At 37.7% G+C, this 27,923-nt stretch overlaps 1 protein-coding gene across 7 annotated transcripts in view; it reads left to right on the top strand.

Annotated features, from left to right (window-relative positions):
• The window catches only part of LOC109676084 (importin-11), a gene marked incomplete at its 5' end in the record, with an annotated part of 132,332 nt that overhangs the window by 88,425 nt on the left and 15,984 nt on the right, over window positions 1-27,923 (top strand). For 5 of the 7 annotated variants that reach the window (XR_012444926.1, XR_012444925.1, XM_074064585.1 and 2 more), the window contains 2 exon segments: window positions 11,784-11,879; window positions 14,749-14,833. Coding sequence is in view for 5 of the 7 variants with exons in the window: in XM_074064585.1 (XP_073920686.1) it covers window positions 11,784-11,879; window positions 14,749-14,833 (181 nt within the window). 7 annotated transcript variants of the gene reach the window in all.

The raw sequence follows: 27,923 nt of genomic DNA, 5'->3' as shown, positions 1-27,923 counted from the left end.
GTATCATTGAAGTGATAGGTGCGTAGAATTTTTTGCTGTAATTTCTATATCCCATTCTTTTATTCTTTTTCTGTTTTTGTTAGTATATAATAATTGTAAAGGGGGTTTCATTGGAAGATTTCCATATACGCATACAATGTACCCCGGTTTGGTTCATCCACTCCGTTATTCTCCCTCTTCCCCCTCTCTTTTCTTAAAATTATTTCAGCCATGTTTCAGTGTTCCATATTCTAATACATAAACCATATTCGCTCTCTTTAACCTTCTTCATTTACCCTCCCCTCTCCTACTAGTACCCTCCTCTTCACACGAACCGTTTTACAAACATGGGGTCAGGGGAAGGGCTAAGGAAGAGTAATACAGGGGGTTATACTGATTGAAGTATAATATATTTACAGGTAAAATACCAAGGCAACACCCCACTGAACAATGAACAGCGACTTAAACAATGAAGGACAGGAATGTTTTCTATTTTGAACAGCCCAATCTTAAATGAGCTAAGTTAAAACCAAATAATATTGTAAATTAATATATCTAAAGAAGCTTACCTTTCTTTTGCTTTCTGTATTTCTCTTACCATTTATTACAAGTTATTCTCTGCCATTTATTAAAGATTCTTGATTAGAGCTCCTGCGAATAGACAGGCTCTAATTTGAAATGATTGTGTTTTTGAGAAAGATATTTTAACTACTGAATACATTTTTACCATTGAGCACTATAAGTAGTGGTTAAAATGCCAGGGAATTCCAGGAAAAGTCTTTTCCCCCTGTAGTAAAGGACAGATAGTGACCTGAACTGCCATTTATTTTTAGCATAAGGTGAAAGTGTTCAGCATTTATAATTCCAATGTGGGATTTCAAGAAGCATCTCTCTCTCTTCTGGAATAACTGGACATTTCTACCACTTTGCTATCAGAGATATTTTGGCATCAGTTACTAGTGAGGGCTTCAGTGGTAAGAAACAGAAGTTTCAACAGAAGTGACCAGGAAATAGAAGAAGGTCACAGGTGATGGAGGGGAAGGCCAGGCTAAAGAAGAGCAGGATTATATCATGGTCTTCTGGAAGAAAAGGATTGTCAGTGTTTTGACAGCTGGGGGCTAAATGGAGGGGAGTTAGGGTGGACACTTTGGGAGAGCGAGAGAATGTGTGGAACCTAGAAATAGTGAGGAAAGAGATTCTCTTAGACACCCTTTTTTGTTTTCTCTCAACTAGTTTGGACCTTTTCCATATATCATATTGTAGAGTTACTTTGTTGATCCATTCTGCTTTTATGGTGCTCTTTGCAGTCCACAATCTTGGACAGACTTTTATTTTCTTGGTTCCTATTTCCTGGTATAGTTTATTTTAGGAATCCTCCACATAGTAGAAGAATGTAGTTAGAACCAATCTCTACCAATGTTAATACATGACACATTATTTACAAACAACATTCAGAAAAACTGTTACTGATGTATAAATGGCCTATAAAAGTAGACACACCTGTGTATCCATCACTCAGGTCAAGAAATAGAGCATTCAAATATAACATGTATGTAGACATTTCCTGAATGTATGGAAGTATTTAAGCTTTGAAGCGAAGTTAGACCAACATGGAATTAGTACATTTTTATTCAGTTTTTTTTTTTTTTTAACCACAGCAACAGATAACAGTAAAATCTTCCCTGTGTATTTGTTTTTAGGTGGTGTAAAAGCAAGAGAAGAAAGCGAAGGGAATCTTTCACATGCTGCTGAGAAACAGCTTTAATGTTAGGCGTTTTCCTGAGTCCTGTTTGGACCTTGTTGCGGGCTCCAGCTCTTTTAATAGTCTTGTCTTCTGTCCCTGACCTACAGGCTGGAAAGACGTACATGTGGACTTGGAATGCCATGTGCTTCTTTGAGTAAGGCAGGAGAGTGGGCGTGTGAAACAAGACGGAAGGTGGTTCTGGTTGCTCTTCAACTTTATTTGTACCCGTCTCCCAAGAAAGTAACATTTTTTCCCCCAAAAAGCCCATTTCATTTCTCATTAAAATTCTTACATGGCTTCTCTGTCAGTGGACCTAGCTCTGAACCAGTAGGGTAGTAGGGAGGCACGTGAATCACTTTTCTCAGTTGTTTATCTACTTTCTTAATGATTTCACAGTTGTGGAAACCATAGTAATGAGGTCATAGTTCCATTGTTTTCTGTACTGATTTGTACTGTTTCAAGCATAATATTTTTAGTTTTTAAAAAAGTACCTTCTAACACCAGTCATCACTTTCTTGCTAGGCTTGTGTGGCTATATACTTTTAGCGTGGGAAGCCTTGTGGGTTAAAAGAGAAATAATCTTGGTCGAAGAAGCATCATTGAGAGGTAGATGGTACCATGTATCATGCCGCTGGCTGAGATGTGCCTTGTCGGTGTGCCTCTGACTCTTGAGGCATCACTGATGTAATAGAGGATATGGTATCTTAGTAGGAAGTAGTTTTCTTACCTGAATAATGTGGAGACCTATATATTGTCTTTCCTTTTTTCTGTTTGTCTCCGTTTCTTCCCATCTGTTGAGTTGGCAGTACATGTGCGTAAATTGTAGCCTGTTGTTAGCTTTAAAAAACTTAGTGCTTTTTGCCAGAAAATTTAGGCACTATTCATTTATCTAGCTTTAATGTGGAAGTTTACATTTTCTTTGAGGCACCGAGGTGCAGAAGATTTCATGTGCTGTTTTGCATGTGCTTTGTCTTTCAAAACCCCTTTTCCTCAATGACCTGCTTCTCACCCACAAAGACCTCTTGAACACCATCTTCTAGCGTCTGGGCCAAGCCAGCTCACTTATAGTTTTCTTCCTACTGTAAATACAACTAACAAGGTAAATGCAGGCAGGAGAATTCCCAGCAGATGGAAATCCCCAGGATAGAAAGTTTTTGAGGAAGAGAACTGGTGAAGTGGAGAGCAGTGAAGTTAGACAAGGCGAGAGACAGGCAGACAGATGGCCTGGTCACGCAGGACTGAATAGGCTAGGGTTGAGTGTTTGGATTTTGAAGTGTAGTGGAAAGTAATCAAAAGGATTAAACCTTTGTTTTAAAATGAGAAAGAAAGATATGTTCAGATTTTGCAAACGAGCACTGTTGTCTGCTTTATAGAGAATGGATTAGAGGAAGCTGTGAGTGGATGGCTCCCTGTTGGGAAAGTAATGAGGAGTTCCAACTAGAGACAGGGTTAATAGTACGAATATAGAGAAATAGCAGCAAGAATTTCCAAGCTAAATGTGGCAGAATTTGAAGATGAATTGGGTTTGGAAAGAGTAAATGAGGAGAAAGGTTAAAAACGGAATCCCAGGTTTTTGGCTTAATTCACTGGATCCAGCAGAGATGCTCTTACTCAGAAAAGGATAAATGGTAGTGAGCCTGAGTTTGGTTTTTTGATTTTGTTTTTGTTGGGAAGGCACTGCTAACTTTAATGTTGGCTGATTTAAGTTGAAGATGCTTGTAAGATTGCCAAGAGTAGATGAGAGAGGATGCAGGTGCAGTTAGGGTGCCTTGAGCCCAGAGAAAGGTTGTTCGGTGTGTAGGGGTGTGTAGGGGAAATTTGGCAGGGAGCCTGCGAAAGGAAAGCCTAAATTACCCATTTTTCCCTATAAGAAAGCTACCTGAGCCTTTTTCCTCAACTTGAATATATTATCCTACTACAGCTGTAACAAAGTAGTGAAATGTCTGTTTATATAAAGTTGTTAGTTTAATTACACATAATTTTTAAATAATCTAAAATGTTTCTTTACAAAACTATCTTTTTCTTCTCACTTCATGTTATAATTTTATTCAAATATTTCTTGCCAATATTTTTAAACTTTAATACTGTCTTTAGCTTTTAAACTTTAAAACTATTGTCTTCTGTTTTATTGACAGGTATCTTCTTACCAATTGCTGACATAAGTTTCTTCATCATTATCAGTCATGGTCCTCTATAATTATGTGCTATAGTTCGATAAGCACATTATCCTCATTTTGGTCTGAGCTGTGTGACATCGAGTTCCTTGCCAGGAACTTGCTTCTGAGCTACAAGAACTTTTTTATGTACCTTTAGTAACATTAGCACGGTTTGCTTTTTCATTTGTTCTGATGATACATTTATGGTTATCTATTATATAACTTTGTTCTCAACAACTTTCAACATTCACAATGGTGAAGTCATAATCACAACCTCGTAATTTTACCAAAACCTCTGTTAAATTTTTTTGTTATCCTTTTCAAAAAAAAAAAAAATAGAACTAGGTCTGGTGATGTGGTTCAAGTATACAGTGCCTGCCTAGCGAGTGCCGGGTCCTGAATTCAAACCCCAGTATCACTCTCACACACACACACACACAGACACACAGACACACACACACACACACACGAAGAACCAATTTTTCATGGGACTGTTACAGACATCCAAAATAAGTATTGGCTTTTGTGTTGCTGTTGTTTGTTTTGTTTTGTTTTGTCTTCCCCAGCCTAATGATTTTCCCAAACATTTCTGTATCAGTCAGTGATCACCTCCTTTTCATGAGCCTTAGGATGTCTTCACTGGGCAGTATTTCTTATAGCATGAATAAACTTTCTCTTGAAAATCACATAGGATGGCAGTTTCTGCTCATCCTAGTCCATATAGGCCATTTTAAATATCACTGATAGGTATGAAGATAATGCCTTTTTTTTCTTTTTGACAGAGGGAGGTTTATTATAAAACAAAATCTCAGGTAATTGGAGGACTGGTTTATTATATAAAAGCCTTTGTAAGGATCATTGTTGAGTTAAAAAAAAATCAACTTTCATTTTAAGATAGTGAATTTCCACTATGAATTTTTATCTTGTTTCCTTGTTATTTGTCAGGGGAACTTGATTTATGAAGGTACTTTCCCATGATTGTGGAAAGAATTGCTGTGTAGAAGATGCATGTTTCCATTTAAGTGAAAAAAAAATTTGCAGTCTTTGTCCTGGAAAATACCTAGAGTGGCGGGGGAGAGTAATTTGAGTATAAATGTCACTACTTTCATAGCTTCTGGTGCTGTGGAACTTCTGGAATAAGACTATAAATCAGCGTTTTCCCTCTTTTTTTGACTTTGAATAAACTACTCCTTTTAAAGAAGAGTAGAAGATTAAACAAAACTTAATTCTGTTAAGAAATACAAGCGGAGAAATATAGTTGGAGTATTTTATTTGATTGTGGCTTCTAGTGCCTAAAATATGTTTATTTTTTTTAACTTGCCCTAGCTTAGCTATTATAACTAAGGTATAATAATGCAAGAATGACTTCAAATATTGAAGTTGCGATTCTTTTTGTTTCTTCGGCCTACTACTCTGAAAAGCTGTTGCTTCATCAGCTTTCATTTTTATTCTGAAAAGTTAATTGAAAATTTTGTCTGTGTTTGGCCTGCCTATGTTCCTCCTAGAACCATGGACATGTAGACATTCTGTGAATGTGTGAGACCATCACTTATCGAGAGATAAGTGGGACTGCAGAACAGTCACTAGACAAATACCAATAAACTGGACATGGTGGCACCTGCCTGTAATCTCAGCACTTGGGGAGGTTGAGACTGGACAAGGCCAGCCAGGGGTACATACCCAAAAAAAGAAACTCAAAAAAGAAAAAGAAAAGAAATTAACAAAAAATTGGACAGATAGAAAGTGGAGACTAATTGACATTCCGTCTAATACTTATTATTTGGGCTAACCTAATAAGTATCAGAATAGTTCATTTACGTGTTTCTTTGTGGATTGATTATTTTGGCTTTCTGAGGGTGTTTAGTTCTCTAACCACCTGTGGTTTGGGTTCATAATGACGTAAGAGAAATAACTTTAAGCAAGTATTGTTTTTTAAATCAGGTGAGTAAACAGAAGAAAGACGGATCAGTTTTGTTTGTTACATGGCTTTGAAGAGAAAGGAAAAATTCACTGCATTGTTTTTGCAGTTCACATACTCTACAACTAAATTATTTTATACTCAGAAAATTCATAAAAGCCAGACCTTTAAGAAATACTAAGGCAAAATTTAAAACTGTAATTTTATTCATGTGCATTTGGCTGAAAAAGGAAAGTTAACTGAAAATTATGAAATTAGTTTAAATAGCCAAATGGTCTTTATTTGCAGGGTACGGAGGTGTTTCAAGCTCTTACTTGTTTAATGCTTGTAGATGTGTAAAATCACTTATCATGTAACAGGTGTCCCTTGGTATCCATTGGGATTGCTTCTAGGACCTGTGGATGCTCAAGTCCCTTATATAAAATGCTGTAGTATTTGCATTTAACCTATATACATCCTCCTCTGTACTTTAAATCCTCTCTAGACTATAAATATCTAGTGCAATAAATACTATAAAAAGTAAATGCTTTGTAAGTAGTTGTTATACTGTGTTGTTTAGAGAAGAATAACAATAAAAAAAAGTCTGCGTATTTGGTACAGATGCAACTTTTCCCCATATTTTCAATCTGCGCTTGGCTGAATCTATAGATGTGGAACCTGAAGGTGAAGAGAGCTGACTGAACATCAAGAACAAAGCAAGTCAGTGTTTAAAAAGACCTGCGTAGGGGCTTCGGGTATAGGTCAGTTGTAGAGCACTTGCCTAGCAGACCGAAGACCTTGTGTTTGTTCCTCAGCACTGATAAAAATGGCCCATGTTCTTTTTTGTGGCAGGTTGGTAATTCTTATCAATGGGAATAACATAAAATCAAACAAATGTATAAAACATCAAAAGTGAATGTGTGCAGAAAGAAGAAAATGTTTAGGTTACTAATGCTTTTCCTTCGGTTTTACTTTCATTCTCCAATCTTTTCTCCTCAATGTTAATCTTCCCTTGCCTTTTTTGAAATGAATATTTCAGAAATAGGCTTCCAATGTAGCCACCCACCTTCTGTTCCATTTTTGTGCCTCATGTCTACTGTAAAGCAATCAGTTTGTATCTACTATCTGTACACAACCCAGCTATCCATACCTGTAATTTAAAAAAGAAGTGAAAATAAAATTCTGGAAAGAAAACAAGAGAGGGTAGTTTTCCAGCTCTAGGGATAATTAATTTCTTTGATTACTTATTGATTGAGTTGTTCTCATTGTACATATACCTCATTATTATTATTCTCATTATCCTGTACCCTATATTATTGTTCTGCACACCCTGGATATACAGAGTATATATGTACATGCCCTGTATTATTATTATTTTTATCACTATATTTTCATTATCCTATCCCCTTGTAGGATATAGAAAACAAATGTAACACATGGTCTTTGCCTAAAGTTACTTATAATCCTAGGCAGAGCAAGCCTGAAAAAGGTAAAGATACTAGAAGAGAGTAACATGAAAGGCACCACATGAGTTTCATGTCAAGTGAGTAGTGCAGAGGTTTTATGCCACTGGAAATTCAGAGGATAGAGTGCTCTGGGATAGAGCATGGGATAGAGAGTGGTCAGGTCAGGCTTCGTGAGGGAAATGTGAATGAAGGAGAATACCGTGCAAAAGCACGTTGTGAGGAGCAGGGAATAAGCAGACACCTTGAGGCCAGGACCTGTTGTGTTCAGGAGGTAGAGACTTAACTGCTTGACACCAGTGAAAGAAAGAGTAATGTGTTATAACTTGGAAATGTAGGTTTATAAGAGCCTGCCAGGTCCAAGGTTCATGATAGCCCTTGAAAGTTCTCAAGGAGAGAGTGAAATTTAAAAGACTAAGGCAGGCATGCTATAATCCTAACACTCAGGAGGCTGAGGCAGAAGACTGTTCATTGCAGGCCCGACTGGACCACATAATGAGATCCTGTCTCAAAAACAGACACGGGGCTGGGGATTTAGATAAGAGGTAGAGCACTTGCTTAGCCTGCCCAAGGCCCTGGATACCAGAAAAACGAAATAAAACACACACACACACACAAACCTAAGAAAAACGAAAAAGAATTTTAAGAAACTGGAATAGTAAGCCTCCATTTACTTCCTTGAAGCCCTGAGTAAACAGGGTCCCATTTCTTTTGCATTGTGAAATGAAAAACTTTATATAAAAGTTGGGATTCCCTTATTTAGAAGGACAGTGAATCCTAGTACAATCAATGAACTATGAGTTAACTTGAAATTTTCAGCTTCTTAAGTGATAGAATGATGCTGTCCTTAGGGGCCAGTGATGAGAATTAGAACAAAAGGATTTGCCACTGCATTTCTAGGAGTGTCTAAGGAACAGGGTGTTCAGCTCTAATTGAGTGCCAGTTAATGAATCAGAAGCACAGCTACTGTTGAGAAAGATAGTTAAGATACTATAACTTGATTGAGAACAAAAACAATGAGCATCTGATTTTGTTGCTTAATTTCTTTGTCCTTCCCGCAGCGTTCTAGTCTGTAATGGGCTCCTGAAGTTACCCACAGTGTTTCTGTAGCTTTGTCCTTAGCCAAAGAACAGATAATGTTCACATCTGCAGCACACTTTTCTATGTGCATTCAAAGTTGTATGCAATAGACATTAAGCTACTTTAGTTTCTAAGTTCCCTCAGGTGACCATCTTTTTTTTTTTATCCCGCAGGGCCTGTCATGGTGTCTGACACATTTTCTGGGCCCACATAGTATTTACTAAAATGAATTAGTTCAACCAGTCATGTACTGACCAGACAGAGTTGGCATCAGTAATAGCTGGTATCCTGGTACAAGTGTTGGTGTCCCTGTTTATTGTTGGAGCGAGCTATTCTTCTGAAGTCTGCTCATGGGACCAAACCGAGATGGTAGCTTTTTTACCTGGAATAATTAGCAATCGATTGAATTTTTTTTTCCTTAAAATTTTATGTTGGTGTTTCTACTGGGTTGCTGTGTATGTAACTAGTATAGGGCCTAGCCCATCTTTTCAGGAACTCTAGATTCTGTGTCTTTCTAGTTACTGTGAATAGTCACCTCTTAGTAAGCAGTAGTTTGAGGGTTAAAGAGCTGAGTGAGCTCTAAGATTACGAGGCTGACCCTGGCTGCCCTCGGTTCTTCCACATTGTACGCTACATCAGATGTCAGTGGGAGAGTGGGAGTGGGGGAGGGACTACAGACCACAAGAAGATGACACACTGAGAAGAATTATAATAAAGTCCTGCTTGTGACTCCAACGTGTCATGCATTAAAAAGAAATAACCTGATGGTCTTCATCAAGAAGTAAAGTCAAAAAAATGTAAAGAAAATAATAGCTACTTCCTGGCTCATATTTCACGAGGTGATGTGTTTAAGGTTAGCTTTGAGCACAACATCTCTTCTTCCCTTTCTTCCTTTAAACCTGTGTCATTTAATTCTGGGTTTACAGCCCTCCTTAGGTTTTTGTTTTCCCTGCTATTTGGGAGGCACTTTCCCCAAACTGCTTAATGAGTAGTAATTAAGGTGCATCTCTTTGATGAGTGCGTTTTGAACTTGAGTGCTTTGAAGATTCTGTAATTCTCTGCTGATTGCAGAATATGGCATGGTTATTTCCCTTCCACTCATTGTCACTGATCGTCACTGATGCGCCTTCCTCCCTGGTGTCAGCTCTTCCCATTTCAAGCCAGTACGCATTCCTTTCTACTCTGGGCCATAGACTGTTCCCCCATCTCTTGAGCTTGAAATCTGTGTCATCCTTTCTGGCACTTACTAGATAACTCCAGGGTGAGGGTAGTTTTCCCTCTAATGGAGCCACTTCACTGTTAGCATTCATGCCACATAGTAAAACACAGCCACGCTTTGGTTGTCAAATAATCTGTTGGGAAAATCCATCATCAGTATTTTGAGAAAACACATAATACTTAACCATTCCATGGATTCCTTGTGAAGTTTCCAGTTTTCATAGAAGGTGTGAGATTTGTGCTTGGAGCCAAGGTGAGTAGAGAAGGCAGTGTATTGAGTGGATTGTCCCTAAATAATAGTAAAACAAACACCTAGTCAAGAGCCCTAGAAGTAAAAATGGAGAAGGCTTTTGTCTTCTGAGTCTAACTGATACCGGTGTTGACAGGCGGCAGACTGCTGTTAGGTTAAGAAGGAGTCCCGGGTCCTGCCAGCCTTAGCATGCTATGATGGCTTAATGGCGGCGAATCCTGCAGTGATGGGCAAATGGCTGCATCCCCTCTATGTGCCTGCCATCCCTGAGTCTAGCCGTCATTTACAGACGAGGAGACTGAGACCTACGGAAATGAACACAGGGATTACAGTTTGTGGCTGAACTTCTGGTGCAAAATTTTAACTTTCTGATGTTTCTAGTGTGTTTCTCACTGATCAAGAAAGATAGAGATGTATATGGGTTAGATGCTTTTTAGTTCTATGTAAAGGAAATTTAATGACATAAAAATAGATCTGTGTTACGCACAGATCGGAAGATACCGGAATGATATTTGCTGGTTATTATTAAGTCCATTTGATGATTTAGTTCTCTAAAACTTGATGATCACATTTCAATGTACAGACACAGAGTTTAGTCTTTACAAAGGAGGGAAGCGATCCAGGCTGTGCTGACCTTGGGAGTTACTTGACTGAACATTTTGAAAGTTAATGATGCATGTTAATGAAGTGTGAGAAACACAGTATGTCCCTTGCAGGAATGATGCCGTAAGTTCCCTGGAGGCAGTAGTTATAATTTATTCAGTTAGTTTTTGATTCATATGATATAATTTAGAGTGCCAGTCATGGGCTTTTACATTTTGAAAAGTCAGGCATATTAAGTTACAGTTTACACATACCAACGGTATACACTTTTGACAAATATCCACAACCATGTGACTACTGCCATGCTCAAGACATAGAACTTTATTTTTATATCACCCTAAAAATGTTCCCTTGTGTCCCTTGCCGGGATACCCCTATGAAATAATTTTGCCATTCACAAACATACGTGAGTCATACATATCCTTTTGAGTCTAGCGTACTTCTCTTACGGTAATGCTGTTGTTGAATGGGTAGTCGGTTCCTTTTTATTGCTGAGAGTATTCCACTCAGTAAAATGTTCCATGATTTCTTGATCCACTTACCAGTTGATGGACGTTTGGCTTGTAGCTCGGGACTATTATGAATAAAGCTACCATAAATATTCATACACAGATCTTAGAATACTTGTTTTGGTTTTAGGTAAATACCTAGGAGTAGGATTGTGTAGTTGTGTGGTGTGCATTCAACTTCATTTTAAAAATGGCAATATGTTTTCCAAAATGGATATTGCATTTTAAATTCTGTTAGTCACGTGTGAGAGTTCTTGTTGTTTCTCATCTTGCCCAGCAGTTGGTATAGTCAATCTTAATTTTACTTTCATTTAAAATCTCACTGTGATTGGAACTTGCACTTCCCTAGTGCCTAGTGATGTTGAACATCCTTTCAGGTTTGCATAGGATATCTGAATATCTCCTTTGGTGTAACGCCTATTCAAATTTTTGCCTGTTTCAAAGTGAGCTTACCTGTCTAACCAAGTTCTCAAGGTTCCTTGTATATCCAAGTCCTTTACAAAAAAATGTTTTTTTATAGACTATCACGCTTTTTTCTTTTTCTTGATAATATTTTCAGAAAAGCAAAGATTTTTTTATTAGCGCTTCTGTGTCTTTATTTTTGTGGTTATAAGATCAGTATAAGACTGTCCTAATAAACATTATTAAAATAATCTCTTTTCTGATCTACCCCTCTATGTTTAAACCTGCCAACAATCTTGTGAAAGACAAATTTGTAATATTGTGTCCAAAGGTAAAGTTTTTACCTTGAGAAATCTTTTTGTAAGTTTCTATTTCACAACTAAAATTTCTCTTCACGTTCAAAACACTACTTAGATTAAAGAAGGAGTTACTGCTTAAAAAAAATACCCCAGTTAACCTGTTTTGTTCTTCTTTTATTCTAGTGTTATCCAGGATAAATTCTGTGGGATTATAAATATCTCAGTGGAGGGCCTACATGATGTCATGACAGAAGACCCTGAAACAGGAACTTATAAGGAGTAAGTAGATCATATAATTGATCCTGTTTGGATTTGGAGAGTAATTAAATAAATGCTGCATGATTTTTGTTTACTATTACCATATAAATACAAGGTCCACACTTTGTAATTTTGTCTTGTACACCAAAAGTTTTTTTTATGATTATTTTGAATTTAAGATTTATTGTTTGATTTTTAGGGTCAGCTTTGTTATGTTGTGGTGATATTCTGAATGGGGCTTCTTTGATATAATCGTGGCTTTGTGATTTAACATTAGATTAAAAAGTATTTCAAGTGTATTTTAGCATATACGTTTCTTTTTTTAAAGATGTTTTGAGCATGTTTTTTGTTTCAACTTAAAAAGTGTACCTACCTATCTGAAGCTCTGAGGGAAATGGGATGAGTTGCTTTGTATTTTGGGGGTTGAAGCCTGTCTTACTGTATCTTTTAGGTGTTAGGGGGTCGTATGGTAATTCACTGATTCCAAGAATGATAGTTAAAATTATGTTCTTTGAGTAGATACTTAAGTCACGTTATCAGGAATACTGATAATCTCATCTTTATAGAACTATTAATTTGAACTTTCCTGTTTTGAAATTAATCATTGTGTGTGTTGATGGTTTGTAGAATTGCCAAACCTTTCCTTATTATTGCGGTTAATAAAGGGTATGTTTCATATAATGACATAACGATAAGCAAGGTTTCATGACATTCTAGACCACTTACCAAGCGGTCAACCAGCTAGGCAAGCAGTCAGCCTCTTGAATCACACCCCCAGCCCTTTTTTTGTTGTTGTTTTTTTATGTTTGAGAGAGAGTCTCCCCTGAGCTGGCCTGGGTCCTCCTGAGTAGCTGAGATTACAGGTGTAAGCTACCATCCCATTTACAGAAATGAATCAAAGGATTTCATGCTCCATGTGAATGAACACTTATTGGTTGATTATTAGCATGGAGGTGTTCGGTGACTTCTGCCCTGAATGTAGAGTACAGTAGTGGCTGTGTATAATCACATCTTTGTCCTTTCCGTTTTAAACTATTTATTGGTTACTCTTTGGTTAGCATTAATGTCATTATATTCACAGTACACACATTTTACCTTATTAGAAATCTATTAAGTCTCACTTGCCTTTTAATTAAAATGTGATTGCCTATCTTTAATATTTGGTAACAAAATGAGACTTGACTTTTACTTGGAGATTTTCCTGCAAGGGAGATTTTTAGCTTCGGACTCTTTAATCAATGTATTTGGGGGTAGTTAGGATCCAGCTCAGTGGTTGACAGCTTGCATACCCTGCTCAAGGCCCTGGGTTTGATCTCCAGCTCTGCCCCCGCCACAAAAAAAAAAAATTTTTTTTTTCATTATTATTTCCCTTTCTGAAACCCAAGTGAGTATAAACTACAGAATTGAAAAACAAAACAAAAAACTTGTTCTTTGAGTACTTTTTGGTCACTGTAAGAAAGAAGGGTTATATACATACCTATATATGTATATGTATAAACACACTACAAAATATACCCTGCACTGATGTGATTATCTTTTAACAAGGGAGGGCAGAACAAGGAAATTTTACTGTATAAGTACCTAACAGATTTTGCAGGGCAATGAAGAATCTGTGCAAATTGTAATGTGCTTTTATGGAGACCTGTGTTTATTGCAGTAAGACTTCAAGTCTGCGGCTGGTACAGAGGAGCCTGTTTTATTATCCAGTTCTGAAATACAAGCGGATCTAGACCTTTTCAGTACATTTCACTTTATTAGATAATCATTTGTGTTGATACGGGAATGCTGTATTTTCTTACTTTGCGCTAGAGCCCATTGGACAGCTACCTCCTTGTGGTATTGCTGCATTGTATGTCAAGGTAGATAAAAGCACTGTAGCTCTGAGATGTAGGCCATGTAGGGGTTAAGGTCTCTCTGATTTTCAGGACTTCTGATTTTCGGCCTAGGGTTCTTACGTGTTTGATTGCTGGGTCAGAAGCAGTTGCTCCCAAAACTGTTTTTTTTAATGGTGGGGAACTGGAGCGAAGGACACCCAAGTCTACTTAAAGAGTGAGCCTGATCTTGTTCCTCATATCAACACCTGTCCTTAATCCTAAATTAAAAGTTACTTAAATAGCTGAGTCAGGAATTGTCTTTCATCTATATTTGTTATGAAACATAAAGAAACCAAACTTTCTTTGCCATGGCTTATTAATTAGGAACCTCTGACTCTGATAGATTACTGAATTCTCCTGTTCTAAAGTAGGAGACAGTGGAGTTTGTTCCATCAGTGTTGATTCACTAGGCAGTATTCATTTCTTGCCTCGTTATAACCAGTGTTGACTGGATAGAAAGCTGTGTCTCTGTTATTTCTGCTCATATGGAGAGCAGTGGTGCAGATAATCAGTGCTATCGGGGACAAGTTCTTCGTAACACAGTAATGTCATTTGGAGCACAGATTATTACATAATTGTGGTTTAGTCATGCTACCGTTTGGATTATTCCATATGTAGTTCCAGGCATGGGAAGATTAGGGAAAAAGAAGTATTTTAAATTATTTGTAACATGATCCTTTCTAGAAAGATACAAATTATACACCTTGTTTTGTCAGTGATGTTTGGTTCAAAAGTTGCTGATAAATAAATTTCTTTTAGTTTACTATCTTAAATTACCAAGTAAGGTGCTCTAGAGTTTTGTTTCTTTGGGTTTTTTGGGTGTATTCCTCTTCAAAATGAGATGTCCTTTTATAATTAAGGAAGCTTTTTAAAACTATAAATCTAATGTATTTAGTCTATTCCTCACCTCTTAGTATAGAAGCATTCATATTTTCAGTGATGTTCAGGGCTTGTTTTTAGTACATTGTAGATACTTTTTATTTATTTAAAACATGGTTTTTTTTTTTAAATTGTAGTTGTATGTTGATGTCCCATCTTGAGTTACCAAAGGTAACAGATGATGAAGAACCACCCACAGAGCAAGATAAGAGGAAAAAGATGGTAAGTTGCAAAAGTAGCTTCTGAAGATTAAGAAAAACATGCACTGTCATTATTTTCTGTAGGTTTGAAAGTATTCAGTGATCTGTTTGTCTGTCCACCTCTATATCTATCCGTGCATCCTTTGTTGCAGAATTAATGTAAGGCATTTGGATTTTGAGCTTTGGAGTATACTCTGAAACAGGTAAGTTGTTTCCTTCCTAATATAGGAAGTTGATCTGAAATAACTGTCAGTTGTCTTAGCAGAGCAGAAGTTTTACTACCCTTTTTTTTTTTTTTTGGTGGTACTGGGGTTTTAGCTCAGAGTTTCTTACTGCTTGAGCCACTTAAGAAATACTGCTTATTTCTCTTCTCATTATTAAAAAAGAATACGACCCTGAAACTTCATTTAAGTTAAAATGCTTATTCTACTGTTTTGTGGGGATACACTGAAATTGCTTTCATTCCCTACTGCTTTATGGATCTCTTTGATGTCCTTTTCTGATCTTCATTAAGGCCATGATAAAACATGTCCTTAAGTTAATGGTTAGCTTGTTTTGAAAACCATTAATTCTCACTAGATCAAGCTAGTAAGAAAAAAAGAATAGGAAACATCTAAAATATCTGACCTTTCAAAATTATTTATAACCTGTAATTTTGCAGCACTTATTTTGACCGTGAATGCCAAATAGACACAGACTTTCTTCTCTTTTCTTTTGGAATCCTGTCTAGTCTCCTTGCTTTTGCACTTACTGCCTTCATTGTGCCTTCCTTCCTCATTTACAAAATGAAAACCGCAGTAGCATCTGCCTCGTAGACAGAGTACAGAAATGAATCTACAAAATGGTTTTGGAATAGTACTAGACACCTAGTAATTACTGTATGCTTTCATCATTTTTGTCTGGACAGTACATTCCGTTACTTGAATTATCTCGTGTTGACCCTCAGCATCTGGCTAATACTGCCCTGCTCTGATAGTCTTCTTCTGAACTAGATTTAATTCATTTCACATTATTTTTATGCCAGATATCATGTCCTAGCAACTAGCGTGGAGGAAAAGACTGTAGCAAATTAAACTGCCCAAATCTGATTTTCATGCTGCATATGATCTTCAGTATAGTAGATTGTTTTTCATCCTAGCTTTATTTTCAAGATGAGTGATATATCGTTGCAAAGACCAGTGTAAGAATAGTTTTATAAAAAGTTCCTGATGCAGTTTTGTGAGCCTAAATTTTATTTGAGAGCTGGTTATTTTATCCATACTGTTGTAGTATTGAATTGTAGAGCACCCATTATCATTTGAAATCATGCATTATAGTAGCTATTTGAAGTACATTGATCTTGTCAACTCTACTAAGATTTCTAGTGCCTTATTCTTAAGGACATGTTAAACATACCGCAGCAGTTTGTGAGGAAAGCTGAGTGCCTTAACCTTGAATAAATCTAATTATGAATATAGTGCTAATTTTCCAATGACCTTTAAACAAAAAAAAATTTATTTTCACTCATCTCTTCAGGGTAGTCAATATAAATCATATATTTTTTTGTTCAGTAGTCATATCATTCTTTTACTACAATGTCTTTAACATTAGATTCTTTTTTTATTTTTTCCAGAACTATATTGGCTATTTAGAAGGGAGGCAATTGCTGGTAGATGACGATGAACCACGGTTATTGATGATAACAGCAAAGATTTCTTTCTTACATTTTAAAAGGAAATTATTTACTAAGAAGAAAAACTGTAGCCATAGCTGCTTAATTCCAAGGTTAAATAAAGTGCCTGTTGTAATGAAGCTTACAGTCTAGTGTTTTGTTAGGCAATAAAGAAACATATATAGCCAAAACCAGTATCAAATAGTGTTAGGTTTATGAAGATTTAGATTTAAGTAGTAAACACTACTGTGCTTTTCTAACATGATTATAAAATTTGGAAGTTTTATGTGTTTCTTTTCCCTAGAATCATCTTTTACTGCCTAGTTTTGTTGTTTGTTTGTTTGTTTTGAGTACTTGGGTTTGAATTCAGGGCCTTGAGTCTGCTAGGCAAGTACTCTACCACTTGAGCCATGCCCTTATCCTTTTGTTTTTGCAATAGGGTCCCCTTAACTTTGCCTGCACAGGGCTCTAACCAGTGAGCCTCATGCTTACATCTCCCGAGTAGCTGGGATTATAAGTGTGTGCCACCACACATACCTTTAAAAAAAAAAAAAACCCTGCATTTTAATGAATCAACTAAATTGTGTAGTTGGGGTTTTGCCCCCATCTTAATTTATTGACATTAACTTTGCCTTTTTTTTTTATTAGACATACTTTTCTTTTTTCTTGCATCTTTGTTGAATGTCAGATGACTGTGCCTATGTGGACTTATTTCTGGATCTTATGTTCTTTTCCCTCGTTCTGTGTCTGTTTTTGTGCCAGTACCATGCTGCTTTAGTTACTATGACTTTGTATTTTAATTTGAAGTCCGGTTTTCTGATCTGTCCAACATTGCTCTTTTTACTCAGGACTGTTTTGGCTACTTGGAGTCTTTTGTGCTTCCGCGTGAACTTTAGGATTGATTTTTCTATTTCTGCGAAAAATGACATTGGAATTTTAAGGGGATTGCATTGATGTGTATGTAGATCACTTTGACTGACTCGTGAGCATGAGAGATCTTTCCATCTTCTAGTGTCTTCTTCACTTTCTTCAAGGTTTTATAGTTTTCATTGAAGAGGTCTTTCACCTCCTTTGTTAGGTTTATTCCTAGATATTTAATTCTGTTGAAGCATTTGTAAATGGGATTCTTTTCCTGCTTGCTTTCTCAACCTGTTTGTTGTCGGTATATAAAGAAAAGCTACTGATTTTTGTATATTGAATTTGTACCCTGCTAAATTTGTCAAAGGAGTTTATCAGATCTGGGAGGCTTGTTTCTGGTGGATTCTTTAGAGTCTTTTAGGGTCCTATCATCTGCGAATAGGGATAATTTCACTTCTCTCTTTCCTATGTGTATCCCACCCTGTTGGTTTTGTTTGTTTGTTTTGTTTTCTCTTACCATATTCTTCTGGCTAAGAATGTGAGCACTGTATTGAATAAGAGCAGAGAGCGTGAATACACTTGTTTTGTCCTGATTACAGAGGAAATACTTTCAGTTTTTCCCCTGTAGTCGGTGTTTGCTACAGGCTTATCACATGCAGCTACTATTTTGTTGAGATACATTCCTTCTATTCATGTGTTCTTCAGGGCTTTTAGCATGAAGGGATGTTGAATTCTGTCACAGGCCTTTTCTGCCTTTGTTGAGATGATCACGTCACTTTTGTCCTTTATTCTGTTTGCGTGGGGTGTTACATTTAGCGATTTCTGTATGTTGAACCATCTTTGCATCCCTGAAATGAGACCAAATAGACCATGGTGTATGATCGTTTTAATGTGTTGTTGAATTCGTTGTGCACACACTTAATTGATATTTTTCATCTGTGTTCATCAAGGATATTTTTTTTCTTTTATTATTCATATGTGCATACAAGGCTTGGGTCATTTCTCCCCCCTGCCCCCACCCCCTCCCTTACCACCCACTCCGCCCCCTCCCGCTCCCCCACCCCCTCAATACCCAGCAGAAACTATTTTGCCCTTATCTCTAATTTTGTTGTAGAGAGAGTATAAGCAATAATAGGAAGGAACAAGGGTTTTTGCTGGTTGAGATAAGGATAGCTATACAGGGCATTGACTCACATTGATTTCCTGTGCATGGGTGTTACCTTCTAGGTTAATTCTTTTTGATCTAACCTTTTCTCTAGTACCTGTTCCCCTTCTCCTATTGGCCTCAGTTGCTTTTAAGGTATCTGCTTTAGTTTCTCTGCGTTAAGGGCAACAAATGCTAGCTAGTTTTTTAGGTGTCTTACCTATCCTCACCCCTTCCTTGTGTGCTCTCGCTTTTATCATGTGCTCATAGTCCAATCCCCTTGTTGTGTTTGCCCTTGATCTAATGTCCACATATGAGGGAGAACATACGATTTTTGGTCTTTTGGGCCAGGCTAACCTCACTCAGAATGATGTTCTCCAATTCCATCCATTTACCAGCGAATGATAACATTTCGTTCTTCTTCATGGCTGCATAGAATTCCACTGTGTATAGATACCACATTTTCTTAATCCATTCGTCAGTGGTGGGGCATCTTGGCTGTTTCCATAACTTGGCTATTGTGAATAGTGCCGCAATAAACATGGATGTGCAGGTGCCTCTGGAGTAACCTGTGTCACAATCTTTTGGGCATATCCCCAAGAGTGGTATTGCTGGATCAAATGGTAGATCGATGTCCAGCTTTTTAAGTAGCCCCCAAATTTTTTTCCAGAGTGGTTGTACTAGTTTACATTCCCACCAACAGTGTAAGAGGGTTCCTTTTTCCCCGCATCCTCGCCAACACCTGTTGTTGGTGGTGTTGCTGATGATGGCTATTCTAACAGGGGTGAGGTGGAATCTTGAGTGTGGTTTTAATTTGCATTTCCTTTATTGCTAGAGATGGTGAGCATTTTTTCATGTGTTTTGTGGCCATTTGAATTTCTTCTTTTGAGAAAGTTCTGTTTAGTTCACATGCCCATTTCTTTATTGGTTCATTAGTTTTGGGAGAATTTAGTTTTTTAAGTTCCCTGTATATTCTGGTTATCAGTCCTTTGTCTGATGTATAGTTGGCAAATATTTTCTCCCACTCTGTGGGTGTTCTGTTCAGTTTAGAGACCATTTCTTTTGATGAACAGAAGCTTTTTAGCTTTATGTGGTCCCATTTATCTATGCTATCTCTTAGTTGCTGTGCTGCTGGGGTTTCATTGAGAAAGTTCTTTCCTATACCTACTAACTCCAGAGTATTTCCTACTCTTTCCTGTATCAACTTAAGAGTTTGTGGTCTGATATTAAGATCCTTGATCCATTTTGAGATAATCTTGGTATAGGGTGATATACATGGATCTAGTTTCAGTTTTTTGCAGACTGCTAACCAGTTTTCCCAGCAGTTTTTGTTGAAGAGGCTGCTATTTCTCCATCGTATATTTTTAGCTCCTTTGTCAAAGATAAGTTGCTTATCGTTGTGTGGCTTCATATCTGGATCCTCTGTTCTGTTCCACTGGTCTTCATGTCTGTTTTTGTGCCAGTACCGTGCTGTTTTTATTGTTATTGCTTTGTAATATAGTTTGAAGTCAGGTATTGTGATACCTCCTGCATTGTTCTTTTGACTGAGTATTGCCTTGGCTATTCGTGGCCTCTTGTGTTTCCATATAAATTTAACAGTAGATTTTTCAATCTCTTTAATGAATGTCATTGGAATTTTGATGGGAATTGCATTACACATGTAGATTACTTTGGGGAGTATCGACATTTTTACTATGTTGATTCTACCAATCCATGAGCATGGGAGATCTCTCCACTTTCTATAGTCTTCCTCAATCTCTTTCTTCAGAAGTGTATAGTTTTCCTAGTAGAGGTCTTTCACATCTTTTGTTAGGTTTACACCTAGGTATTTGATTTTTTGTTTGAGGCTATTGTAAATGGAATTGTTTTCATACATTCTTTTTCCGTTTGCTCATTGTTAGTGTATAGAAATGCTAATGATTTTTCTATGTTGATTTTATATCCTGCTACCTTACTGTAGCTATCGATGATGTCTAGAAGCTTCTGAGTAGAGTTTTTTGGGTCTTTAAGGTATAGGATCATGTCGTCTGCAAATAGGGATATTTTGACAGTTTCTTTACCTATTTGTATTCCTTTTATTCCTTCTTCTTGCCTAATTGCTCTGGCTAGGAATTCCAGTACTATGTTGAATAGGAGTGGAGATAGTGGGCATCCTTGTCTGGTTCCTGATTTTAGAGGGAATGGTTTCAGTTTTTCTCCGTTAAGTATAATGCTGGCTGTAGGTTTGTCATATATAGCTTTTATAATGTTGAGGAACTTTCCTTCTATTCCTACTTTTCTTAGAGCTTTTATCATGAAGTGATGTTGGATCTTATCAAAGGCTTTTTCTGCATCTATTGAGATGATCAAGTGGTTTTTGTCTTTGCTTCTGTTAATGTGGTTTATTACGTTTATTGATTTTCGTATGTTGAACCACCCCTGCATCCCTGGGATGAAGCCTACTTGGTCGCGGTGAATAATCTTTTTGAGGTGTTGCTGAATTCGGTTTGCCATTATTTTGTTGAGGATTTTTGCATCAATGTTCATTAAGGAGATTGGCCTATAGTTCTCCTTTTTGGAGGTGTCTTTGCCTGGTTTTGGGATAAGTGTAATACTGGCTTCATAAAATGTGTTTGGCAGTTTTCCTTCCCTTTCTATTTTGTGGAACAGTTTAAGGAGGGTTGGTATCAGTTCTTCTTTAAAGGTCTGATAGAATTCAGCAGGGAATCCATCAGGTCCTGAACTTTTCTTTTTGGGGAGACTCTTTCATCAAGGATATTGATATGTAATTTTCCTTGTTTTTGTCATGTCCTTATCCTGTTTTAGTGTCAGGGTAATACTGGCTTCATAGCATGAGTTGGGTAGTGTTCCTTGCGTTTCTATTTTAGGGAATAGTGTGAGGAACATTGTTGTTAGCTCTTCCTTAAAGGTCTGGTACAATTCAGCAGTGAATCCACCCGATCCCGGGCTTTTCTTTGTTTGGAGACTTTATTACTGTGTCATTTTATTACTTGTTATACAATCTCTTTAGATGGTTTACGAATTCTGGATTCAGTTTTAGTAGTCATATTCATCTGAAAATTTATTAGTATCTTCTCGATTTTCCATTCTATTAGAATGTGTGTGTTTTGTAAAGTATTCTCTAATGATCTTTGGAGTTTCTTCCACACCTTCCTTGCTTTTAAAGTTTCAGGACACTGGTTCTAATTCCCAGCAAAGTAAACTATGTGGTATCTCTTGTAGAGAGGTTGGTTGTCTGCTTCTGGGCTGCTTTCATTATAGAAGCTTCCATTCTTTGTTTACTGGGGAGCTTCTGCTGGCTGCAGGGAGCTCTATAGCCTGTGGGCTTGGCAGGTTCCCTCCTGCTCCTCAAGCCCCCCCCCAGTCTGTATCCCCCAGTCTGGCAGCAAGCATCCAAGCGTAGGGGTTATCCCCGAATGTGTCAGAGAGTGGAAAGAGCAAACAGAGCACTGAGTTCTGTACTGGCTATGGAAGAACTAAGGGATCTAGTCACTCTGCCTGCTGGCCTCAGTGCTGTCAGACCCTGCCCAGTATTTTACCTCCCTGTTGGGAAAAGGAAGCCGTGGAAATCACGTTTCACAATGCCTGGACGCCAGGTGCTCAGATTCACCTGGCAGCAAACACTGGGGGGAATGTAGTTCTTGGAGGCAGTTCTCAAGTGCTTTCAGACCCCACCCAACAGTTCACCTTGCTGTGTATGGGGAGTGAGGGGAATCTGTGGATATCAGGTGATTTGGAGGGTCTGGGCTCGGAGGCCCTCTGGCCCACCCTGACAACCAACACACAAGGCTAGGAGGCAGAACTTGGAAGCCAAATCTGTTACGTGTCATTGTTTCCTTTTTTTTTTGGTCAGAAATGTGATTTTGGGAACTTTTTTTTTTTTTTTTTAAGTAAGCCATTGTAGCTGTGTATTTCCAGGCAGAGTGTTTTTATTTATTTATATTGCAGTAGTAGGGGTTTGAACTCATACTCTAGGCAGGTGTCTGACTACTTGAGCATGCTTCCAATCCATTTTGCTTTAGATATTTTTCAGATAGGGCCTTGCACCTTGGGTTGGCCTCAAACTGCAATCCTCCTATCTCTGCTTCCCAAGTAGCTAGGATTATACATGTGAGCTACTGTGTCCAGCCCCTAAAGGCAGAAATCATGATAGAAAAATATCCTTTTGTGACACTGAGGATTGAATTCAGGGCCTCCTGCTTGCCAAGCACATCTCTACCACTTGACCCATGCCCTCAGGCTTATTTGGGGAATTTTTAATAAACAATTTCCATAATCATTTGTATTTGCTATGGGTTTGTTGAATCAGCTTTTTGGTTTTGGTAGATACATACCAGACTATATCATAATGTGTTTTAGGAGATGAACTATTTTCCCATTATCTGTCTCATGAGGTATATTCAAGTTGAAATACTGGTGTAATATTACAAACCAGTGAAAATAAAATATTGGGTGCATTATCATTTGAATGTGCTATCGCTTTGAAGTTACTGTTCACTTATGAGCTCTCCTGCTGGACTTTCAGTCATTTATAATGCATTCTTTAACTGTTGAGAAGCTCAAATATTCGTATCGCTAACAGTTTTAAATTTTAACTTAATCTTGTATATGGTCAACAGAATCTGCAGTCTCACTGAGCTTGGTTTTTAATGCAAGCACGTATGTGTAGGCCATGGCACCGGCAAACTTGGTGTCACAGACCAGTACTGGCTGTAGCATATCTAAGCACACTGGTGGTATGGTAGGTTAAGTTGAATTTTATTCAGTACATTCATAATCAGAGCGCTGGCAGAGTAGCTCAAGTGGTAGCGCTCCTGCCTAGCAAGTGTAAGGCCCTGAGATCAAATCCCAGTACTGCCAAACAAAGCACAAAAACAAAATTTATAATCAGTTCCTAAGTCTCATGCCAAATTAAAAAAATCTTGGAGCATGCCTTGTATAATGTTTAGTTTGGGTATTGTTTCCTGTTGTACCCTTGCCATATACAGCTCTAGGGAGATGGAGACAGGATGATCTTGAGTTCAAGGCCAGTCTGGAGGCTACATAGGAAGTTCAAGGTCAACCTGAAGTCCATAGCAAGACCCTGTCTCACAGAAATCCAAGGGAGAGGATGTAGCTCAGTGCTAAAGTACTTGCATACCATATGCCAGGGCCCAAGTTCAATCTCTAGCACTGCAAAAACCAGAGTAACTCAAAACCAGTGTCAAACTTACCCCCAATCTCAGAAAATACTGCCACAGTGGACAATTCAGTCTTAAAAATTGCAGAGTTGTGGGTGACATTAAAACAGCTCAAGAAGGTAGGAAATAATGAATTGAAATAATCCAACTGAGATGCAATAAAGACACAAATTGATAACCAGACATCCTCCTGAGATAGCAGTTCTTCCTGTGGTAGAGCTGAAACGTTAATCAAAAAATAGCTTGAGTTCTCAGAGGTTAAGAGCCTTCACAGCAGGTTACTTAATAGTATTAAAAAGATAGTGGAAAAGAAAATTCTATTGAAAATGCCTAGGGAACTAAGGAAAGTAATGGTCTCTGGGTTTTTGTTGAGAACTTCAAATTAGTTGCCGGCTGACATCAGTGTCGTCAGTTTGCATTGCAGAGCAGGCAGCCTCACCCTTGCCACTTATTTACTTGAATTCTTACTAATAAACACCTTAATCACAGAATTCAGCAACTCTGCCGGTGTTCACTTAGAAACTTTGGTAGTGTGGTATTGGCTGAATGTAAATAAAACCTTTAGGTCGATAGATGAAAAATCTGGCTCCACTTGGGTAACATGCTCAAGAACGTGAGACCACCTTCACAATGGCTTTTCCTCTTTTCGTTACTGCTTTTCTCTTTGGCTTAGTTTTCTCAGTAAATTCTCAGTAATGCTAATTGACTTTTTTTATTTTTTTGCTTTTTCTTTTTTTTTTTAATTATTCATTTATTCACATGTGCATACATTGTTCGGGTCATTTCTCCCTCCTGCCCACACCCCCCTTCCCTTTCAGGCAGAACCTGTTCCGTGCTTTTCTCCAGTTCCGTTGAAGAGTAGAAATAGCAATAATAAGAAAGACAGAGCATGTTTGCTAGTTGAGATAAGGACAGCTATGCAGAGAGATTCCTAGCATTGCTTCATGTACAAAATTCTCAATAATGCTGATTGTGACTTTTTAAACAAGGTATTTATGTTCCTGTGGAGGAAAAATTAAGTATCCTGTTTTGTACTGGCGGTTGAACTCAGGGCTTCCTGGTGACTAGACAGGTGCTCTACCACTTGAGCCGTGCCCCCACCCCATTTTGCTTTGTTGCCTTTGGGATAGGTTCTTATGTTTTTGTCTGGGATGATAGGTACACAACACCGCACCCAGCTATTGGTTGAGATGAGGTCTCACTAACTTTTTGTCCCAGCTGGCCCTAAACTGCCATCCTCCCTATCGTGAGGTTCCGTGCCGCACGATAAAAAAATTTGATGCTTTTCAAAAAATTGTTCTACATATGTAAGTTGCCATTCTGAAGACATTTAATAAAAATCAATAAATCATACAAGTAACCCATAGTAATTTAAAAAACACAAATAAATGATTTTGTAACATGAAATACCCTTTTGCCAAGGGAACTTTTACTAATATGGTACATATCCTTCCCAGTGTTTGATTTGCATATATATGATCTGGATGTATATCCAGAATTAGAAATACCATACATACCTTCTGTTCTCTTGCTCGATAGTTCTGAAATGTAGTAAATCTCTGAGCATATTTCCATGATCATCACTTTAGATTCACATTATTTCCTTAATTGGCTGCGTGTGATGACATTCCATTGAATGGATAGCCATCAGCCCTCTTTGTTGTTTGTTTGGGAGTACTGGGGTTTGAACTGAGGGCCTGGCACTTGCTAGGCGGTCACTCTACCACTTGAATCACTCCGCCAGCCCTTTTTCCTTGAGTTATGTTTTAGAAGGGGTCTAGCACTTTTTGTCCAGGCTTACCTAGACTGCAAGCCTCCCAATCTCTGCCACTCAGTAGCCAGGACTTGAGGTGCAAGTCACCGCAATCAGTTCCTTATGCCTTCCTTGAGCAGCAGTTCTTTTTTTTTTTTTGATGGCTTACAGAAATTTATTAAAATTGTTGACATTTAATGTTCTATCCCAGAGCGCCCATCCAACTCAAAGGGTAAGCTGCATGCTTGTTTGCAGCAGTTCCTAAAGTGTTGTTCAGAGACAACTGAGGGTTCCCACAACCCCTTCAAGACTATTAAATCAGGGCTGAATGCAGCTCAGAGGTAGAGCCCTTGTCTGTATGTGTGAGGCCTTGGATTTGATCACCAGCACCACAAAATAAATAAACCATACTCTTGAAATATGAAATAATGCCAAGATGATTTATTACTTTCATTGTGTGAGCATTTTGTACTGGTGGTGCAAATGCACTGTTGGGTGTCCAATGCTGGGTGTGGCTGCTGGCCCTTTAGAGTCATAATGGCGGTGACAGCACCTAGACTAGTAATCATCGTATTCTTCTTTGCCATACACTCGGGTTTTTTTTTTTTTAAAGCCAGTTTCATTTCACAATGTCCTTGATGAAATAGTGCAAATTGTTAGTTTTATTAATTCTCTACTTTTGAATACACACCTTTTAAATATTTTCTTGTCTCTGTGACAGTGGTTGTCTTGGGGAAAGTACTTTCATGGCTGAGTGGGGAGCTGAATTAACTGCCCTTTTCATGTAACTTCATTCAAATATGAAAGAAAGGCTGATTAAATTAATAAACATGACTATGTAGACATGGGTATTTGGCATTCTTTTTTTTCTTTTCTTTCTTTCTTTCTTTTTTTTTTTTTTTTAAACAAGCCCTGTTACTTTATGGAGAACAGTAATATCTGTTGCTAGTGTTAAAATTTGACCCTTCAAGTACAAATTAGAATTTTGGAAAAGTTCTGTCTTGTATCCCCATGAGTATTTTTCACATACAGTCAGCAGTGGTATTATGATTGTGATGTTTTGATAATGAAATGTCCCAGCATTTGGAAGAACTATGTAAATCAATGAACCCATATTTTCTGAGTGACCAGTATTGAATTCATGTTTTTTAAAAAAAAAAGTCATTCAAGGGTAAAAGATTTATTCAAAGGGTAAGATAGACTGACTGATGGATTTTAATGTAACAGAGAGAATGGAAATTTCATGATATGGTTTCAGATTCTTGTAACTGACCTTTAAGAAAATACTCCTTGTGAGTTGCAGAGCAGTTTCCAAGAAGAACATCCCAGCATGACTTACAAGTGCATTTAAAACATATAAGACAACGGTTTGAATGCTGAAATAGATTTGAGAATCCAGCTGTCTTATATGGATTCAAACATTACAGAGATCCTGGCGCAGGTGGCTCACACCAGTAATACTAGCTACTCAGGAGGCAGAGATCAGGTGGGTCAAGGTTCAAAGCCAGCCCAGGCAAACAGTTCATGAGACCCTATCTCCAAAAAAAACCCATCACAAAAAAGGGGCAGTGGAGCGGCTCAAGGTATAGGCCCTGAGTTCAAGCTTCAGTAATGCCAAAAAAAAAAAAAAAAAGAAAAGAAATCCATTACACACATTTGTAAAGCTGTAAAAACATTGCCGCTGTTCTCACCGCAGAGATAGTTTTGACTTATTTTTTTTCTGCAGAAATGCATTATTTTGATATGTAATGGTTTTACTGATAAAGTTTTCTGATTTCTAATCCAGTATATAGTGATAGATTTAACCCATATGAACAAATGTTTGCTGAAGTCACCAATAACTTTGAAGTGATATTTTTAAGGGTATTGAAGCTAAAATGTTTGAAAACTTCTGCTTGAGAACTTGTGCTATTAAGAGACATTGAGATTGTTCCCATTTGGAGGTTATAAGCAGCGTTGCAGTAAATATCATTGTGCATCTGTCTTTGTCCACTTCTAGTGTTTTGTCTGTAGGGAAAGTTCTTAGAAGTAGATACGATGGGCCGAAGAATATGGTTTTTTTCAATAGTGATAGATACCACCAAATTGCTTATTTATGTGCCTAGCAGTGTTAACATGCATTATTCCACATTCTGGTGAATAGGGTAAATAGAAAGTCGTATCTTATTCAGTGTACTTTCTTTTAATCATGAAGGAGGCTATAAGGCTTTTAGATGTTTGTAAGTTACCTGTGTTCCTTTGTTTGATAAATGGCTTGTTCATACCTCCCTCTCCCCATTTTTTTATTGGAAATTGTTGTTTGTTTGTTTGTGTTTTTAGTAAGAATTCTGTGGTAGATTTTATTTTCTAAGAATGGGCATAATAATCTCATCTATTCCCCATGATCTCAAAGTGTGACTTTGACACCCCTCCTCATTGACAAGTTCGGTCTAGTGTTCCTTTCCCTTGGTATTAGTCAGGCTTGCGAATACTTCATGACTTTCAAGTCTACATCGTGAGATAGAGTTTCCACTTGGCTCTCCAGGA

This window comes from Castor canadensis, unplaced genomic scaffold, assembly GCF_047511655.1.
Source record: "Castor canadensis unplaced genomic scaffold, mCasCan1.hap1v2 HAP1_SCAFFOLD_114, whole genome shotgun sequence".
Lineage (NCBI taxonomy): Eukaryota > Metazoa > Chordata > Mammalia > Rodentia > Castoridae > Castor > Castor canadensis.
The sequence above is the reverse complement of the archived record's forward strand: the minus strand, read 5'-3'. Positions and strand labels throughout refer to the sequence as shown.